The following is a 21301-nucleotide window of genomic DNA, read 5'->3' as shown; positions in this document are numbered from 1 at the left end:
CTCTAGCTTCGCCTACCGTCTAAAAAACCTATTATTCTAAAAAAAGCAGTAACCTCACTGGCCCTTGTAAATGAACCACGGAAACCATAATGCCCAGTGTTCTGGATTCTTGATACAAGTCATTCACTTTCTATGCCTTCTCTCTTTTAATATGTTTTATACGAGGATGTTTTGGAAATGTTAATGACTTCAATAGCCTGCGCATTTTCCTTTTGAGTAACAGAGCACTCCAACTTGTTCAAGGATCACCTAACTGAAGCAAACACCTGTATCCTGCTGAGGAACAGGCATTCCAACCTTGACTGTGGAATGATCATTCGTAGCAGAGTCATAACATCAGCACTATCATTCGGGTTCACCGTGCATTTGCTCTGAAGAAAGAATGCATGGAACAAGGTCCTGAAGGCTGCAACTTTGGAACAAGTACCGACTTGGGAGAGGGTGAACAAATTTTCTGAATCTTGCAAGTTAACAAGAACCAATTCAGAAACATAGGAGCCAGTTTTGAAGCTCTGAGCCATTATGCTCGCAAGAAGTGATCTAGTTTCTCTTCGAGAATCAATCCGGGTGCGCTATTTCAGAAACACTATGGAACTAGTGGCATAACTTCTAAATTTCAACTTTGATGAACAGACAAACTGAACCCAAAAAAAAATGGACCTCAATCACAAACGAACCCTGTTTTTCCTAGCATCACCACGCAGCTAGTCTTACTACCTGCCTTCAGTGCTGCCGATGACGAACGACGGCAGATCAGGCCGGCTGACATCGGGGACGCCGACCGGCGGCAGCGGCGACGACTCGATCACGGGCTTCCTCCCCTTCAGCTTGAGGGATCCCTTGATCATGTCCCCGAGGGACTTGAACGGGTTGCTCAGTTTCCTCTGCACCCAGAGGAGGAACGACACCTCGTTAACCTGCCACACCGCCGTCAGGACGATGACGGCGCCGAGCAGGATGTGGGTGACAGTGTTCTGCCTCTTGATCTTGTTCAGGTCCTTGGCGATGTCGGCTAGCTCCACCTCTTTGCTGGTTTCGCTTCTCCCAGGCTGATGACTCGGGTGCAGGGAGTGTGTTTCCAACGTGTCCGAATCTGGATCTCTCTCCAGTGCATCTGGCTGTTCAAGATGCAACAACGGGGTGTCAGTTCATCCTGTCAGCATCAGCACTCTGCAGCCTGAAACAATCCGGACACTGACATGAGTAACAATCCGGGCGCGTATGTATGTTACCTTGGTGAGCAACGAGGACAGGAGGTGTTCGTCCTCCTGCCGCTGCCTGGCCGGCATCTCCTTCTCCCCTTGGCCGTCCATCCTCTTCTCCTCCAGGAGGCCATGGATGGCCTCCCGCACCAGCTCCACCTTCTTCCTCCTCCCCACCGTCTCCTCCGCGCCGACGCCTCCATTCGGGATCGGGGCGTCGTCTCGCCCGTTGGGCAGGTCCATGGTGATCTGAAGGAATGGAGGAGCGGACGAGGAAGCGCTCCCGGCCAATCAATTAAGCAATCAAATAATAGCAAGTGGCTGCACGAACCGCACGCCTCTTTCCGATTCCAGAAGTTGAGAAAAGACAAAGCATTCACGTCGGCGTCACGGATTCAGAGAGATTCTTGGCGACGGTCATTGTCCTTTCGGCCGAACGAACTAGCAGGTGAATTGCCCGCGGTGGGCAGGATCCGGATCGTGGGGAGGGGCGTGGATGGAAGCGTCCAGAATTGGCGCGGCGGCGGTTGGCCGCTGTCCTTGTCAACCGAAGGGAGCACAGCTACTATTTCGCATGCGCGACGTGTGGCAGCCGTACGTGTCTTGCACTCTTGCTTGCCTAGTTAAACGCGCGCCACATGTCGCTCGCACTCCCACCTCGCTTCCAGGGGTGCATGCTTCCGGCACGTTCGTACTGGTATTAACAAGATACTACTTACAAGATGATTGGAATAAATTCTTCGGAGCGATGATTAGAATGATCCAATTTACTTGGAATTCCAGATGAAAGAGTTATCTTCAGAAATAGTTGAGTCTAAGAAAATAAGTCACATCAGATGATAAAATCGGTCAAATCTATTTTTGTCCATATAATCAACGTAGGAGTTGTATTTTAGTACATTATTTGTATATACCCATTTGTATATACGGGTATGTTGTATTTGTGGTCATACGAGAAGGGATGGAGTTCGGAATGATGATATACGTGATAGATTAGGGGTAGCGCTAATTGAAGAAAAATTTATCCAATACCAATTGAGATGGTTTGAGATGGTTTGAATATGTCCAACGGAGACCTCCAGAGGCACCGGTGTGTAGTGAAACTTTAAGGCGTGACAGTAATGTGAAGAGGGGTAGAGGAAGACCAAAATTGATATGGGAAGAAGAAATAAAAGAAGATTTGAAGCACTGCAAGAAATCTTCCAACTAGTGAAACCAAAAAGTGTCATAAACGCGTTTTGCGTCATAAACATGATTTATGACGTGGGAGGGATGAAAACCTTTCGTCATTAGTCGAGCATCATAAACCTCGACCAGTAACGTTCTTGCGTCACTAAGATAATGACGAATGAAAATTCATCCCACATGTCATCATAAATTGGCTCCGTAGCATGCGACGTCGGACCACAGTCTGATGTGGCATGACTGTTACGAACTGTTTTGTCATAGATTGAATTAGGCCCACTTCTTGTTGGACCAGCCCAATAATTGTTGTCGTCATAGATTGATTTACGCCTAACTTATTGTGCCGAGCCCAATAATTGCTATCGTTATAGATTGATTTAGGTCCGATTCTTCTTGGACCGAGCCCAATAATTGCTGACATCATAACTTGGTTGGCCCAATTCTTGTAGGATTAGGCGCAACATATGCTGACATCATAACTTTATTTAAGATCATTCTTAATGGATTTAGCCGAACAATTGCTGACGTCATAACTTGGTTTAGGTCCACGAAATAATGGGCCAAGGGGGCGAGCCCATGAAATTGTGGGCCTTGTTATTTTCAGGTGTAGCCCAGGTAGCGCTTAATTAAAATATAATCTAATTTAATATTACATACAAATTAATTTGGTAATTGATAGCACAATTAATCTTTACATACCACACATATAAATAAATATTTCTCATCACACTTCACACATTATTATTCATGACCAAAGAACAAGCACAAGCATATTGTCCATAAGAGATCACAAACCACTACACATGATATCTCTCTGACAAAAATAAAGCTGGTCTAGGAACATATTGAGCACAAACCACAATACTCACAAACTAGCACAAGCAGCTGGGAGGACATGAGCAGATACCTAAGAAGCACATTTACCTTACCCTCTGAAGTTTAGTAGTTGATGAAGGACGTACTTAGTTTCTCTTACTGTTTTTTTCAAACTCTCAATCTTCTCAGACTGCATTTTCATTTACCAATCTGAAGGTTGTGCCTTCATCTTCAAGTCGCTCAATATTTGCTCATGTTCAACAACTTGTTGTCTTAGTTCTACAACTTCTTGTAGACCTCCTAAAGAAACTTCAGATCTTCAGTTTGTAGCTGAGGCTGGCTGCATGATCACGTAATCAAGGAAGGGACTTGACTGCAAATCATGAGGACCAGAATTTGGTACTGCGACGTGAAGGATTGTTTTCAATATTTTAGCCTACAAATGAAAGGAGCAAAACTCAAATTTCAATCTTAAACAAAGCAACTGAGTAAAGTAAAAGAGCAGGATAGTCACTTGTTTAGTTACATACCATGACACGTGATTGAATCTCAGCAATGTAGGAACGTGATACTAGATCCTACACAATAAGTATTTGGTCAGTTGTCTTAGATATAAGGAACAGAATGTACCATGACCATAGAAATGCATATGCCGACCTTGCAGATATATCTAGAGTTGCTAGGTAAGAGAAGGATCTCAAATCTAACATAATACACGGAGAAACTTACTTTTTGCTAAAGAAATACTCCAACAGCATGGGGGTCGTGGCCACATCTAGGTGTAAGTAAGGCTCCGCTCCAAACAGAAATAAACTTGAGCAGAGTGCTCTCCGATGAAGTAGATGTTGATCCAGAAAATTGGAAGGGACTCCAAAAAAATGAGATTCTTCACTTGTGGAGCTCTAAAATGCAATGGTGCATGGTTGGACGGGGGAGCCGGTGCTTGCGCGACATTCTCGCTTAACTGCTTAGCTGCGCAAGCATGGGCGCAGCCGCTACAAGGATGCCGAGATGTTCCTCCAAGAGTGCTACCAACCATGCCGCACCTTGATGCCCGCCGCCCATGGAGCTTGCCGCCGGCGAAGAGGTACCCCACGGCCGCTGAGGTCAGTGGCCACCGCAGATCTATTTGGACATTAGATCCAGTAGAGAGGAGACTGTTGATTTTGGAAATACAAGCCAGGAGTTTGGAGGGGCACTGCGGTAGCCATGTTTTTATTATTTGGAGGAAGACGAGGGAATACAAAATTTGAAGATCCTGCTTTCAAGTTCCTGGGCGTGAAATGAAAATTTGGTAAGCTGCACTTGCTGCGGGGTCATTGACAAGATTGTGCATTTTTATCGGACCCATTTGTCAGCGAAGCTGGGTGCGTTTCATCTTGCATACAACATAGACGGGAGACAAATATCTAGAAGAAGCCTGCGCTTTAGTGAACCTGGGTGCGTTTTCAGTCGCTGACCACAAAGTGGAACAGCTGCTTTCTCCAACTATAATGCCTACGCGTCTATTTTTTTTAACTCATGTGGATGTCAGGACTGACCAAAGCGCACTCGTATACTTGCCGAATATTTTGCATGCCTACCCATGAACGAAAGCCTGCATATTCCATCCTATACTTGTAGCAGGATTCCTGATCAATGTAGGCCTGTGTATTCCGTGTATCCCACGTATTTTCATGGCTACTGTAATCCCGTGAGGCGTGAGCTGGGAGAAGGTGCACTGCGTTGTTGATCGATCATGGTGCTTCAGTAAATAGGAGTGCCTCCAAGGCCTTTGCTCATTGGCTCTTCATCTTACATGCATTGTTTAGTGATTGTGCTAGGCGACCTACTTGATTCTGCACCCTATGAGAGGTGAGCTCATTGCTTCGCATTTTATTTATAGGTTACCATCATTGCTTATGGAGGGCTTGGAGTCGTCATACAGTGGCCCACCATCCTCGACAGGGCCACCATCCTCGTCGGAGGAGTAGTTGGAAGGAAGAGAAGAAGCAATCGAAGAATAAGCCATGGTAGTTTTCTGGAGGAAGAGAGCATGGAGGCAAGGCAATGGAGGGGTTGGTTAGCACAAGAGGATGGTGCTGGTATATTAATGGCTCTCAGTTGCCAAGGGAAAGCCGAAGGGTCGCATCGGGAGTCAGGGGACAGAAAATGGCAAGAGGCGCATCGATCTCTAATAATGTAACAATCTTTTGCAAGTGAATAACATTGAAATCTCAGTGAATTCCAGTAGAGAAATAAAGAACTAAACTTAATTTGCAAGTATTAGAACATGGAGATATAAACGATCGATAAAATTGCAAAGATAAAGGATCCTGGGCCTCTGACCCTCTGTTACCTGTTACCTCTGACTCATGGTGGAAGGGCCTAAAGTAAAGGCCTAAAGGACCGGCCGGGTGTTGACTCTATATTCTCTGTGACTCCTGTCGCACATCTAAAGGCCGGCCGGGGATCTTTTTGTACCTGTACGCCGTACGCGGATGCGCTACTGACTGCTGTATGCATGTATACCTCGGGTCCTGGGCTGGGCCCCTCCCTCCCATGGGCCCTAGGCCGTCGCACCTCCGGCACCCTTGCAGGGCCGGCACTGGAGCCACGACTTGGACTCCATATGCAGCTCTACATGGAGGCCTTCTAGTCCAATTCACCACCCAAAGTGTCCAGGTTCAATGAATGTTCATTCTATAAGACTTGGTGACTTGGGGGTAAAGCACCTTACGATTTCATGAAAAGTCTTGCATAAGCAGTAGATCTTGTGCTGGTCGTATCTCCCTTATTCAAACTCCGATTAATGTGAATAAGGTATCTTAATAGATCAGTTAAAAAATATCTACAACTTTTGAAAAGGTTCATATGTTTGAGGTCGGCAAAACACCAAAAAGGGCCCATGCGGATTGACATGAGCCTGCATGCCGATCTACATATATACTTTCCTTGCTGGGTTCTATCTGCGTTTCATCCCACAACATCCTCATCATATAAATACCCCAGCAGTTGAAGAAATAGAGGGACATACACCATATGGAGCTGAGGGTCACTGCATGTTTTGAAATTGTCTAGGAGACCATTGCCTCTCTAAGTTGTTGTGATATATGGTGGAGTTCATCGATAGCGAATCATCGATGATATGCACTCGAAAGTGATCATATAATGCATCCTCATCTAATTTGCTAGCGACTCAGTGCCTTCTTTAATAGTTTGTACTATCATGGATTTTTGCTTCCTTAGTCTAGTTCTAGATTAGACTATTAATGTGCTTTATGTAATCAAGGTGATTAGGTCTAGCACATCGATCTTCCATGGTAACTAGACATAAGCTTTTATGTTTGTGACCTTGGAACCTCTCATGTAGAACGGTTGGATTGTGATAGGATTTTGGTGCCTAGTAGGGTGGTCAGTACTCGGGAGGTAGACTGGAGATAGTCATTTAAAGATTGCTTTGGAAGAGATGCATGATGTGCTTGCTCACTGGATAGAACTGCAACCAGAAGGCATTAGGCTTAAGTTACCCGTTAGTTGTTGTGTTATCACTTGCTTATATATGTGGATATGATCAACCTGTATTCTTATCGTTCATCTCTATTAAGTCTGTTTATCTCTATATACAATCAATGGTTCATGTTAATTAGGATTGATCCATCACGAGTAGATAAAAAACCAATTCATTATCGATCCATGAATTGATAAATCTTGAGGTAATACTCTAAGCGAAAATTTACTATGTTTCGCATGGTTGTGGTAAAACAATTGGTGTACTTATTAAGTGCCATCACACCCATCAGAGTATGTGGATCTAGGGTTGGTCTGGAGTGGACATGTCATCTAGAACATCATCGAACATCGTATAGATGCAAGAAGAACATTGGTTAAGGTTTGGAGATAAAAGTAAAGGTGCTTGTATTTGATTCAATTGGATTATCTTCAATCGGCTGTGATATATGGTGTGCAGTTCTTGGACCATTATGATTCTAAACCTGTATATACAACAACAACAAGATAGCCTTTCAGTCCCAAGTAAGTTGGGGTAGGCTAGAGTTGAAACCCAACAAGAGCCACAAATCAAGGTTCAGGCACATGAATAGCCGTTTTCGAATCACTCCTATCTAGGGCTAAATGTTTGGGTATATTCCATCCCTTCACTACAAGAAATGTGTTGATCTATGATGAAAATTTTATGAAACATTTGTTCTCATCATAGATCTATGATGTTTCTGGCTAAAAACATCACAAAGGTTCACATTCGAGCAAATTTAGTGACAAAGTTACGGAACGTCATAAAAGTTTCCACTGTGGCAAAAAAAATCGTCAATAGCTGTTACATGGTGGTTTTGTGATGATATAACCTCCGCGAAAATGTCATAAACCAACCAGGGTCCCACATGTAAGTTTAAGCTGATAAATATGGCAGTAAAATAAAAAGGAAGATGTTTTCCTCCCGTTGGTCGAACCTGTTACCAATCGAATGGGAAGTGTTTACCGCGACCAGGTCCCACATGTAAGTTTCAGGTGAGTCTTTACCGATCAAATGGCTGGCATGACGCTTTGCTAGCTTCGCAAAGATGACTTTTGCTGCGCAGATCTGCAATGGTCCATGGTGAGAATGGTGCATCCTAGTAGCGACGGGAGGATGATTGCGCCACCTCCCGGGTACGAGAGGATGAGGAGCCACGATGAGGTCAGTCCCCTGGTTTGAGCCGCTACTTTCCCCTATCGTCCTAGGGATGGGGATCTTTGGATTTAGGGATCTGAGTTGAACATACTAGATTCGTGATGCAGTTAATTTTTAATTTGGATCGTATTATGGATTGATAGGTTCTTGTATTTTACTAGCTTCTAGAGGTGCTTGAAGTCATTGGTAGCGGCAGATTGGGCCTCCTAACGATGATCTTATCGTTGTGGATCCTGTAAACATGTGCGAGCATGGGTATGCTCTCCTTGTGAGGTATAATTGGACATTTGACTACCCTAGGTGCCGGTATGCATCCTGCAGTGAGGTAAACAATAATTTGTTTCAATTGTAATAAAACTTGCTTGCACTCTTGATGTTAGTGTTATAAATGGAGAATTGTATGAATGTAATTGGTGTCTGCAGCGTAAAGGCCTGAAATGCGCGGCGTTTATGTGGGTTGATCTTGAATGAGATGCTAGGACTACAGATATTCTAACGAAGCTGATGAAGAGGAAGGCAAAATCTGAAGAGGAAGCAAGGTCGTGGAAGGAAGAATGTGCAAAGGCTAACATGAAGCTTGAAGTGACTGCTGCTGAGCTGCAGAAGGTGAAGGGATACCTGGAACAGGTCACCGATGTGGTGAAGAAGGTCAAGCAATTGATGTTGCTATGATGTATTATCTAGCAAATTAGGATAAGTAAGAACAATGATTATAAACTTTGTAGTGATGAATATAATGGCTAGGACATGCAATCTGATTATGCCACATTGGTTTAATCTACTTTCAATTTGATTCCAGCATATTTTCCATTCAGAATTCAGATACGCTGCATAATTGAGAAACACTAATAATATAGATATTTGTAGTATATATACAAATGTGTTGTCTGATAATACAACTGGCGGCCGAAATACAACTGGTGGCCGAGATAATAAAATTTGGCAGGGTCCCACAACTCAGTCTGAGATAAAAAAGGAAGAAAAATGAAAAGGTAATAGTGCGCACAACAGGGATCAAACCTGCGAAGACCTCTTATTTCTGAAGAATTAGCACTACCACTAAGACATAATGCAGATTATGATTTTTGAACAAGGCAGCTTCTTTATATTACGGTTCTAATAAGTGTGGTCCACTTTCCAGTTGCAGGCTAGAGCAGCGGGTATATCTGCAACAACGTACATTGCAAGGGACTCGCCGACATGCTCTTGTTAGATGTGGCAAAGACTTGAGCCTAGAGGCGTCGGTGTGCAGATCTGCAACGGGCGGCGAGAATGGCGCATCCAAGCAGCGAAGGGAGGAGTAGGAGCTACAGTCAGGTCAGTCCCCTATTTTGTGCCGCTACGTTCCCCTTTCATCAGAGGTAAGGGGATTTCTGGAATTGGAGATTTCGGTTGAAGGCACTAGATTTTGATTTCGTCCTACTCTAAGGTTTGCATTCCGATTGGTGTTAGAAATTGATAGGCTATAGTTTATAAAGTGCAAACCTAAATATTGATTTCAAGTTACAATGACTTTTACGAAGCATTGGAGTATTCCATCATCTTCTTCCATTGGTAGCTACTGCTCGAAGACATCTTCCCGCAACACTACCCATTGGCATCCTGAAAACAAGTGCGATCACGGGTTGAGAGCTGTGGTGAAGTATTCTAGGACCTTTCTCAACCTTGGCTGCCAGTTTGCTTGCTGTCCAAAGGTAATGGCTACCTGCTTCATAGAGATTTTAGTTCTGTGGTTTCATGTTAATGTTGTCAACGACGATTTGTAAAGGGGCGTTTAATTTGTAGGATGAAAAAAAGCAATGCGGTTACATGATCTGGGTTGATCCAGAACGGGATGACAGGGCCTTTGGTGTTTTGGTGAAGCTCATGAAGAAGAAGATGCAAGTTGAAGAGGATGCAAAGAAGTGGGATGAAGAATTAGGAAAAGCTAACTATGAGCTTAGAGAGATTAAGAATGAGCTCAAGGCGGTGCGGCAACAACTTTAGAAGGTTACTGTCGAGCTGAAGTCAATTGGGAATTATAAGCACAATGTCAAACTCGTGCACGTGCTGCTTGTTTTATTTGTTGTTGTCGCGGGATTGATGCTTGGTGGTAAGGCTAATTAAGTAGATGGTTCAGAGGTGGTATGGTGCTCTTATATTTTCGTAGGTAATGGTACTTAGAGTGAAAGTACCATAGGATTGCCTTATGTTTCTGAACATTTCCCCGATGATGTATTCTGCAAGTGTCACTTTGGTTATGTTGCCTTATGCTTCTGAACATTGTGCCGATGATGTACTGTCTCTTTTGCCAATCTCATTGCATGATTTCATTTAGTTGTTCCAAGAGTGCGACATCAACAAATAAAAATGAAACCATGGATGAAACTCTGGGTCTGCTTGGTTGTCTTGCCCAAGCTTGCCCACTAGCCTTGGTTGCCAAGACTTGGCAAGGCAATCCTTGCTGTGCGGTAGTTGCTATCCACCACTGCGCTACACAAATGCTTTTGACTAACTCCACACTCATAAAATTTTTGTCCGGTCTATTCACTTTTCTGACAATGGAATTTACGTCTAGCTTCACCAAGAATCATAACCAATTGCATTCAGATTGAGAGGCGCCGGTTGCCTAGCTTCCCAAAAAAGCTGGCGCAACTTGCCATGGAAGGTGAGGAAATCCTTATTTAATCGCCTTTTGAACCTCACTATTCCTTCTTTGCTATCACGCAACTTCCGGTGCCTGTTTGATGCCTCCGCCAACATCTCCCCCAATGGATGGCGCCATTCCTCGCGTCCCTCGTGTCCGAGCTGAAGCAACACAATGGCCATCCTTGATGTTCCCCCTCCCACCGTCCCAGCCGGCCACCATGATGGTGGGGAGATGCGGCGACTGTGGCGTGTTGAAGGCGTCATAGTGGAGGACCAGCCCGATGGGGCCCCGCATGCTCTACAGCACCTACGGGGGTCATCGCTGTTCAGCCGGGGAGCGGTGGGGGAAGCTTCGCTGCCGCCGCCAGAATACCGCGACCCCCTGTCTTCCACCAGGCACCGTCGCCACCTGAAGCTGGCATGCAGTGGGTGGAGTGCCCTAGAGGTCAGGCTGGCCGTGTGTGGATCCTTTGGCCGGCCGCTCGGCCGTTGATGTTAAGTACGCCCACTGCATCGACTGTCCCAGTGAGCGAGGGGGTCCTGCTGGACCCGTTCCTGCTCGACGGGCCAGCACCGCCCATGATCATCAACGAACCGTGGCTCCATAATCCTATATACACCTCACCAAGAATAACAAGTGCCACTTTGGTTATGTTGCCTTATGTTTATCTTTGCTATGTTGTTAATTAGTAACTTTAGGTTTCTTTGGAACCCTAGCCATCTTTGTTATTCTGTTATCTTTTATTTGTAAGATCAATTGACTGTTTTCTTTGGATGGAAGATCAATCCCCTATTTTCGTGCTCTGTTTAATGTTTCATTTAATTTGATTGTATTTGGAATAGTGCATCTATTTTTTAGAGGTTGAAAATCAATATAGGACGAATATTAACAAATAATGTAATCCTATTAGGCTCTCTCTCAAAACCAAGGAAATCCTTGCTCACCATGCCAAAATTCATACCTTTTTTCCTACAAAGGATCGAACATTTTGGTCTGTTTCCTTTTGGATGGAAGATCAATCCCTTGTTTTCCTACTCTATTAGCTCTGTTTCCTCTCCCTCACCCTTTTCGACAAAGGATCGAAAATTTTAGTCCATCCTATTTACTTTCTGATAATGGATCATACGTTTGTACACCTCGCCAAGAATAGCAAGTGTCACTTTAGTTATGTTGCCTTATGTTTCTAAACATTATGCCGATGATGTACTATCAATCTTGCCAATCTCATTGCATGATTTTATTTTGTTGTTTCCAAGAGTGCCACATCAACAAATAACGGAAGTCTCAGTGCACAATTTCATTGCACTATTAGCAAGACTGAGAATTAGGTAACCGTGCATGTTGAGTGTCATGGGGATGAAACTCCTCTCACATACAATGAACCTACCTTCTCTCTCATCATAAACACCCTGCGAAGTCAAAAAAAATTGCTGATGTGACATGAAATTTAATGGTCATGAAACTCTTCACGAAACTCCTACTGAGACTGGCCAAAAAATGAAACCATGGATCGAAAATTTTAGTCCATCCTAATTACTTTTCCAACAATGGAATTTCCTTCTAGATTCGTGTGGCGGAACCGCCCAACATAAACTGGTTTAAATGCGTCTAATCGCTGTCGGGACAGCAATTACCCGAAACGCACTTAAAACAGTATAAGTCCGGTAGTCCGTCAAGTGTCCCTAGGACTCCTCAAAAGATCCACGTCACGTCTCATAGCCATACACTAGGATCGCTTCCACGATGGGAAAGCATCAACAAACATTACATTTTTACATACATACAAGAGGTACGAATTATTACAGAACATAGTTTGAAATAAACTTAACCGTGCAGGTCAGAGAGAGATTCTAGGAGTTTAAAACATAAACTGGTCCAAGTGAGAGATGAACATTTAAGTTTTTCTTCTGAGGGTATTGCGAGACTCGTAACAATACCCTAGTTTTTCGGGGCTTCCTCCTCTGCGGACTCCTGCGGTGCTTCTGAAACAGCCACAAGGGATAACCCTGAGTGCGGGGGACTCAACAAGGCTTACCCGACTAACCAATAGTTTTTCTGGAACTACATGATAGTTGTTTAGTGTACTGGCTGACTCACCTTTTGCCAAAAGAGCTTACTAAAGAGTGAGACCTTAGCTTTATCCTTTAACTCAATTAAGTTATTACCTAACCAATCTAAATGATGACAAAAAGATACTTTTGCAAGCAGTGAGAAATTAAGTCATACAACAAATTAATATTGGAAAGACATTGCATTCATGAGGTTATACTACGATGCTCAACAGTGATCAAGCACATTCATAACCGAGAATAGCGGCGATCCGGATCAATTTACATCCTGCAGGAGAGCACCCTGATCACCAGCTATGTACGACTGTCCGGGTCGTACGCAACGACCTTTCGATTAGCAAACCCAAGGATTGGGAATAAGACTACCCGAACCCAGGGACGCACCCCCACATGGGACCCCACGTCTGTCCTGATCTCCATGTGAGTTTCAGACTACGCCCCTGCCAATCTCCTACACGTCAAGTGCGGGTACGAAATATTCCCGATCAGAGAGTCTACTAACTTACCGTGCTTTACTGGTCCCATACCCAGTAAGCAATCAGGTGACAATCACTTGATCAAAGGTTAAGACAACGATCGGGCCTTAACCAAATTAAACCGGCAGACAGAACTAACATCTCTAACTTCTGTCTGCTTTTTAACTTCCAAGCCACCTTTCTATAACTAGCATGTATGACTCAACATTTCACCTTAAGGTTCGGTAACCAAGTTACTTTAAGCATCTAAGCATTTCTAAACTTGGGTTACTTACTAATTGTTTGAACAAGTGGCAAAGATGTCCTTAAAACAAGGTATGATTATGCACAAGAATGGGTTTCAATCAACTCCTAGACTTAATGCATTCAGATAGAAATTAACCAATAATTGGACACATGAAATAACAATTCCAAAGTAGATAGGTATAAATGCACCGGGGCTTGCCTTGATCTATAAAAATGTTAGTATTGTCCGACGGATTGGCTTCGCAGGGGATCAATTCAACGATCTCCTCAAACTCCGAAGATCCTTCTGATAATTCCAAGAATTCCTCTTCAGGTGCTTCGGTGTCTACGATATAGCATATGCATGGTTAGCGATGCAACTTTTTGAATACAAGACTATACAACTTTCCTTCATCATAAAGTTGCAAGCCAACAAGTGACTACACAATTTATCATGATAAAGTTGCAAGCCAACACACAAAAACCCGAAAAGATTAACCCATCATTTTTATTTTCTTTATTAATCCTACCTTAGGCTTTTTCTTTTATTTTTAGAAAATATGATAATTATTTTCTAGGCTCAAAACCTAATTTCCTATGGGTTAATAATAATTTGTGGATATGAAAACATTATTCCATATTTTATGCATTTAATAAAGGTTAAGTATTTATTTAAATACCTTAATGAAAAGGCATTAAACAAATACCTAATTTTTTATTATTTTTCCTAAGATATAAGAATTTTAATGCATAAAGGAAAATAAAACAATCCTAACAAAATTGGTTTCACTAATTTTGGACACTCCTAGAAATTTCTGTGATTTAAAAGGTGATAAACGAATTTAAGCTATTATTCTAATAAAAGAAAATCTAAATTTTACCCCAAAACTCCTAGCCCAACTTTTCTCACTCGCCCCCTCTCTACCCTCTCTCACTTGCGCTGGGCCCGTGACTCGGGTCCACTTCCTCCTCCTATTCCTTTTACCCGCCGGCCACTGGGCCCACTGGGCCGATTCTTCTTCTCTCCTCCTTTCTCTACTCCCCTGTCGGCCCAACGGCCCACCCTTCTCTTTTTCTCTTTTTCGCGGCACCCGGCCTGCCACACCGGCCTATCGGCCTGCTGGACCCTAGCCCACCACGCTTCCACTGCGCCTGGCCGGCCCCTTTTTCTTTCCTCTTCCTCTTCTGATGCGCGGGCCCCCCGACGCTAGCACCTTCTTCCTCCTCCTCGCGCCAAAACCGAGCGCGGCAGGGGGCGGCGCGACTCACCGGCCGGCGCCCCACCGGCGACGGGGCTAGGCTGGGGGAGGCATCCCCAAGCCACAACACACCCGTGGTTGGCGGCGGCTCCCCGGGAGATGGCCGGAGCTAGCCTCTCCACGGTGGCGGGCGGCGTGACCGACGGTCGGCCGTGGCCAAGCATGGCGACGGTGCAACTTGGTCCCCCAACTACTCCTATAGCTTACTAGTACCCCAAACGCTTACCTACGGCTTACCACAAGGAAGGAAAATGACAGCAAGGCGAAGCTCACCGTGAGCAGGAGGTCTGACGGCGGCGGACGGAAACGGCAGCGATTAAGGGCTCGCCAGCAGAGAAGCTGGAAAACAAGTTGACACGATGGTCAAGGAGGTGTTAACGGGGCTGTGGGTGAGAGGAATCAACAGGGAAGGCATCGTGGCGGTGGAATTTGATCGGCGGCAGCAGCGTGGCAGTGGGTGACGGGCGGTGGTAAGAAAAACAACGCGGTAAGAAGCGGCGGCGGGAGCGGTAGATATGCGAAGTTTCACCACGCGCATGGGCGACACCGTGGCCTAGTCGTAGGCTTGCGTGGTGAGGTGGCCTTAGGCGTTGAGCTGGCGGACGGGCGAGCTGCCGGCGGTGACACGTCCCTGCTCTGCTTCTGCCGTCCCCCTTTCCTTTTTTTGTCACCCGAAGTTCAGACCTTAACCATGGTTGATTTTGAATCCGAAGGTCCACAAGTTGCTTAAGCAAAGTTGAAGATAAACTTGTGCTCTTTGATTTATATTTAAACTTCCTCCCAAGATAAACATCCCAAAGTGGCCAATTTTGAATTCTTTTCTCGGGCAAACTGAAAGCTCTGAACTTCTTGATTCAGTTCGTCAGTCACGGTGCATGGCCGTTTACCCTTCTTTTGATTCATTTTCAGTGGCCCAAACTCATTCTTCTTAGTCCAACTACTACCCATTCATGCTCTACAACTATCAGAGATCCCATTTTGCACATAAACGCCTATACCTCTTGCACTACATTTCTCTCATTCTTGCTCCAAATCTAGGCACTTGCTGCTGTTTCAGACTTAGAGAAAAAGTTCAGTTCAGCAGCTAGGCTGAAAATGGCAAAGTGCTGACTTTGAGCCCTAATTTGAATTTGATCCCTTTACTATTCTTGACCAACAACACCCTATTATACTTGTCCAAAGATCATACTTCATTGTCGTGTAGTTGCTTTGGTCCACTTATTTGGAAAATTTGGTAGAAATTAATTTCCAAGTTGGATACTTGCACTGTTTTCCTGAAATTCTATTTTCGGATAGTGAATGGTACTTCCCTGATTTGATTTTTCAATTGCATTTCTTGAGAGGTTTAAAACTAGGATTAGTCTCCAATCTTAATTCCTGAAGTTTTAAACACTCTCAAGCCTTCATTTCATTTTTTTGCAAAATTTTTCTGAATTTAGATTTAAAAATTCAAATTTTTGGTCAAATTTGACTTGAATTTGACTTTTAGTCAATTTCTTCCCTTTTTCTCCACAATTCACCCTTAACCTTTCTTGGCCATATTTGATTATCGAAACACCAGGTGTTACAATTCGTCAAGAATCATAACCAATTGCATTCAGATCGAATATTCGATGCCACGGCCTCCGGCGGTTGGCGTATCGGTTCCTGTTCCCATCCTCGAGGAGCTGGTTGCCGTCCTCGAGAGGCGCCGGTTGCCTAGCTTCCTAGGGAGGCCGGTGCAACTTCCCATGGAAGGTGAGGAACTCCTTATTCAATTGCCATTTCCCCCACCATCGGCATCATCGCCAGTTCCACTACCATCACATCCCCGACGCACACGCCTCACCCCAGCAGCCCGGCCGACGCCATGAAGCGATCCGTCTCCCCCTCGGCCCCTACCTGCTTCGGCTCCTCGTCACAGCGCCTCTCCCCCACTGGCTCCCCCTCGCGCATCGAGCGATCCTCCGATGCCTCCTCCTCGTCGTCGCACTCCTGTGGTGGGTTGTCGCCGCGCTACCGCCACACCGCTGCCTGCAACTTCATGGTAGCGCTACGGTGCTACATTCACGTGGTGGGGTCATCCTGCTACGGCGGTGCTTCCGCATCGGGATCCTGCTCTGATGCCAGCAACCTCGGGTGGCCATTGCACTCATCGTCGGTATCATGCTCCGACGCCGCCGGCCTCAAGCTGTTGTCACTCGCGGATGGTCGCCGCGGTGCCGCTGGAGGCTCCCCAGTGCGTTCCCAGCCTCATCCGGTGGTAGGGGCGGCTTCCTCCACCCCTACACCGTCGTCGCCGCCTCGAAAGTTGACCTTGACGATGACCCTTCCAGCTGATGTGTTCAACTCCAACTCTGACTCCCAGGCTGAGATGGACTCGTCTGATGACCGTCGCCACAGCTACCACACACCCTTCCCCCAGGGCAACGCTCTGCGCGTCTTCTGCCGCACTAACAACACCTTCGCATGCCCCATCTGTCCTAGCACAAGGCATTGCTGGAGGATCCTGAATGAGGTCAAGGACCATTTCCTAGGGGTGGCAAAGTCCTCACCCCTGAGGGGCGAGAATAAGAAGTGGATCCGCCACCGCGTCGTGGCCCGGAACGAGGGGTGGATGGAGTGAGCGAGCCGCGCTGGTGGAACCCTAGCCATCTTTGTTATGCTATTATCTTTTGTTTGTAAAATGAATGGAAAGATTGATCCCCTGTTTTCTAATCCGAAGATCAATCCCCCTTTTTCCTACTCTGTTGCTCTGTGATGAGACATCGGCAAGAATCTTCTTCCTTGGTGCTTTAGTTTTCCGTGGTCATGGTGCTGCATCATAGCCTGCTATTGACACACTTTTACCGCTGTTTATCTTCAATAATGACATGAATTTAATACCTAAACTATTGATTACACCTAATAAACCGATCATTTTTACATATGCAACATATTTTGGAGAATGTTCTATTTTTGCAGGGAAGTCGACTTAAAAGTATATTTTTGGATAAAGCAATGAACGAGCATCGAACCAGATGAAGATGGAGGCCAATGGGCCTAGAAGTGCCTAAGTCGATCGACCTAGAGGAGCCCAGGCCGATCAGCCTAGGGTCTTCTGGAGCCTTCCAACGCCCATCTTTGGCAAGCAATCCTCCGAGATGACTTAATGGCAAAGTTTGTGAAGATATGGCAAGGACCACTTCGAGATCAAAGAGGAATCAAAGAAGATCAAGTGGAGATTTGAAATGTCATTTTAGATCAATCTCATCCTAAAGCAACCGATGTGCCAGGTCCATGTGCAAGTAAAAATAAGACTTCAAAGCACCAGAGGAGACTTGGGGACGAAGCAGGACATGAGAGGGCAAAAGGAAGGCCCAGGCCAATCGGCCTGGACCCTCCCAGGACTATCAGCCTGGGGGTTTCCTTCGCCTCCTCGCGTTCCAATTTTTTCCAAGCACTCTCTGGACTATAAATACCTAAAAAAACCACTGAGTCCCATATCCAAGACGACATACTCGAAATGAAGTAGTAGAGAAGTAGAAGGAGCTTGAGGGACACCTCTCTAGAGAGCCGAGGGCCATGCAGTTGTCGGGGGCTAGCATAGGGGAACCTCTGCCAGCGTGATCACCTCTATCATGTATGCAATGATAAGTACTCGCCCAGATGTTTCATATGCACTAAGTATGACAAGCAGACACCAGTCTGATCCGGGTGAGAGTCACTGAACAGTGGTGAAAAACATTCTTAAGTACTTAAGACGGACTAAAGATATGTTCCTTGTCTATGGAGGTGAGGAGGAGCTCGTTGTAACAGGTTACACTGATGCTAGTTTTCAAACCAACAGAGATGATTCAAAGTCACAATCAGGATTTGAGTTCACGCTAAAGGGTGGTGCTGTTAGTTGGAAGAGTTCCAAGCAAGAGACGGTGGCTGATTCTACGACAGAAGCCGAGTACATCGCGGTTAAAGCCGCGAAGGAGGGTGTTTGGATAAGGAATTTCCTTATTCAGCTTGGTGTGTTCCCGAATGCGTCTAGCCCATTGAATCTCTACTGTGATAACAATGGGGCTATTGCGCAAGCAAAGGAGCCAAGGAATCACCAGAAGAACAAACACGTAATGCGGCGATTTCATCTCATTCGAGACTTTGTTAACCGGGGTGAGATCAAGATATGCAAAATACACACGGATCTGAACATTTCTGATCCGTTGACAAAGTCACTTTCGCAGGCTAAGCATGATGCGCATGTAAGAGCTATGGGTATTAGATACCTTCTAGATTGACTCTAGTGCAAGTGGGAGACTATTGGAGGTATGCTCTAGAGGCAATCATAGAGATGATTATATTCTATTTGTATCCATGTTTTATATTGTGTTCCTTAAATATCCATTAAAGGCTACTTGAATTGATTTGCAATTATGTGAATTGTATGTGAAACTCTTTACTTGTATGGTTATTCTAAAGTTGTCCCTAGTCGGAGTTCATGTGAGGACACACATGAATATTAGACTAGCACATGTATTATATGATGACTATGTTTCACAAGTCATGGACATGGAGATGTCAAACTAATAATGTGGGCGCATGTAGAGACATGTGCTGGGACTGACCCAACACGAGAAATAGTTCTCTCTTTACACAACATGTACACTTTGTCCTTACCCCTGAGATTGTAACATGTACTCCAGATGTGGATCAACTTACTTAGGGACTATCAAACGCTACACCGGGGTAGTTAAAAAGGTAGCTTTCGGGTTTATCAAGAAGCATGCTGTAAGGCATGGTCAATCAATATGGGATTTTCCCCTCTCTGATTGAGAGAGATATCTCTGGGCCCCTCGAGTGATCGGATCCGAAAATGCATGGCCATGCTACGTAAGGTTAAGAGTTAACCTACAAAGGGATTCCGAATCACAGCATCGAGAGAGAGTGGTCAACTTGGAGCTAGACAAAATATCGTGAGGCAAAGCAAATAGCATATACGTGATGTTATGACGATTCATCTGATATGATCTTCGTGCGCGTATAGGAGTTGGCACGTCTTGCTAGAGGCCGCTACTGACTATTGGGCTGAGTAGGAGTACTCGAGCCATGTCTATATGTATCTGAACATATAGGATCACACACTTAAGGGATTGGAAGCCCAATTTGGATGTGATCCGAATTGGATCAAATTTAGGAGTACTAATGGGCCTCGGACCTAGAGGCCCTTCAGGAACCTCTATAAATAGAGGGGTGGGGGCGCCCTAGGGTTTCATCCCTTTTGGCCGAACCGACAGCCGCCGCGCCTCCCACGCCCTCGCCCTGTTGCAACTCGTGGACCTAGCAGTCCGGCTTGCGACGCTTCCTTCCTGCACGTGTGGATACCTTGGAGGTGTTGCACTTGTAGCACTTGGACGAGCCGCCGACGAGCCACGACAAGCCGCAGCACGAGGAGGACCTCGCTGTACATGGACGAGATGTTGAGGAGCTGCTCAACATCGATGTGATCGACTACATATTCAACTATGTTGATCGACTTCGCTGCCCCGATGCAATTCTACATCTTCCGCACTAGTGCGTCGAGTGGTAATCCCGTGATCCATATACGGCAGTTTTCCTGGTTTACGTGGTAGATTTTTTTTTTGTTTTGCGCTAGCGTAGCCTACCTCGTATCCCAACACTTCCATCCGCCCAGGATGTTGATCGTCTTCACGGTCACACCTGGCAGTGGTGGAACGAGGTCGTCATCTTCCGCCACGTGAGCCACTTCTACCTCTTCAAGACCCGCTTCTGGGAGGGCCTGGGCAACCCTAAGGAAATAAATTAGATCGTTTATCTTTGCTATGATGTTAATTAGTAACTTTAGATTTTGTTGGAACCCTAGTCATCTTTGCTATGTTGTTATCTTTTGTTTGTAAGATCAATGGACCGTTTCCTTTGGATGGAAGATCAATCCCCTATTTTCCTACTCTGTTTTATGTTTCATTTAATGTGATTGTAGTTGGAATAGTGCATCAGATTTTAGAGAGGTCGAAAATCAATATGGATGATTATTAACAAAGAATGTGATCCTATTTGGCTCTCTCTCAAAAGCTATGAAATCCTTGCTCACCTTGCCCAAATTCAAACTAATCATCTTTTTGCCAACAAAGAATCGAAAATGTTAGTCCGGCCTATTCACTTTTCCTAAACCGTAAAATACATCCTCACCTCACCAAGAAACACAACAGTCTCTGCTACTTCAGTAAGACGTGACCAAAAAATTCCGGTCTCGTACAAAATATATTCGCAGAAATTTTGGTTTCTTAAAAAAAATCTTATTTTTACCATAAAATCAACATGGCAACCGACCACGTTCCAGCGACGGATGTTTTGGGAGATTTGCCCGGCAAAGGAGTGGTGGTTTTGTTATAAATGCGATGCCACGGCCCTCCACTTCTTCTTCAGGCGGCCTCAAGCATAGGAAAACCCTTCTGCATATCATCCTCTCGGCGCAAGAAAACCCTTCCTCATCTCCTCTCGGTGCAAGTATAGTGCTCTCTCCCTAGTCTCTATATCGATTTGTATGTGCATTCGACCTTGCCCGCTCTTTGATCAAGCTAATGTCTACGTGCATTTCAGGATCGTCGACATGGATGCTCAAAGTCCGCCGCTGGAACTCACCGTCACCCAGGCTGTACTGCTCCACCTTGGTGTCTAGAATGGTGTTGCTGACCGGGTAGTGGCAGCTTATGTCACCGAGCAGCACCACCAAGATCCTTGGCTCATCGTGTTAGTCTGCATTGGCGCTTCGCTGGGTCATCACAACTTCAGGATGGCGCGTGA

At 45.2% G+C, this 21301-nt stretch overlaps 1 protein-coding gene across 1 annotated transcript; it reads right to left on the bottom strand.

Moving 5' to 3' along the window:
• Positions 1-425: 425 nt before the first annotated feature.
• LOC101777062 lies at positions 426-1535 on the bottom strand. The gene is made up of 2 exons (XM_004952499.3): positions 1233-1535; positions 426-1118 (listed from the first exon to the last, which is right to left on the bottom strand). Exons 1-2 carry the CDS (start codon positions 1443-1445, stop codon positions 714-716), a joined length of 618 nt encoding a protein of 205 aa, XP_004952556.1. The 5' UTR covers positions 1446-1535; the 3' UTR covers positions 426-713.
• Between the last annotated feature and the right edge of the window lie 19766 nt (positions 1536-21301).

Source organism: Setaria italica, chromosome I (genome assembly GCF_000263155.2).
Source record: "Setaria italica strain Yugu1 chromosome I, Setaria_italica_v2.0, whole genome shotgun sequence".
In the NCBI taxonomy this organism is placed as follows: domain Eukaryota; kingdom Viridiplantae; phylum Streptophyta; class Magnoliopsida; order Poales; family Poaceae; genus Setaria; species Setaria italica.
This window is presented reverse-complemented; position numbering and strand designations above follow the sequence as displayed.

What these genes read in the sequence shown, in the direction of transcription:
- LOC101777062 (XM_004952499.3), bottom strand. Translation starts at nt 1,445, where the DNA reads ATGGACCTGCCCAACGGGCGAGACGACGCCCCGATCCCGAATGGAGGC. An exon ending in TGTCCTCGTTGCTCACCAAG is followed by an intron (nt 1,119 to 1,232) that starts GTAACATACATA and finishes CATCTTGAACAG; the next exon opens with CCAGATGCACTGGAGAGAGA.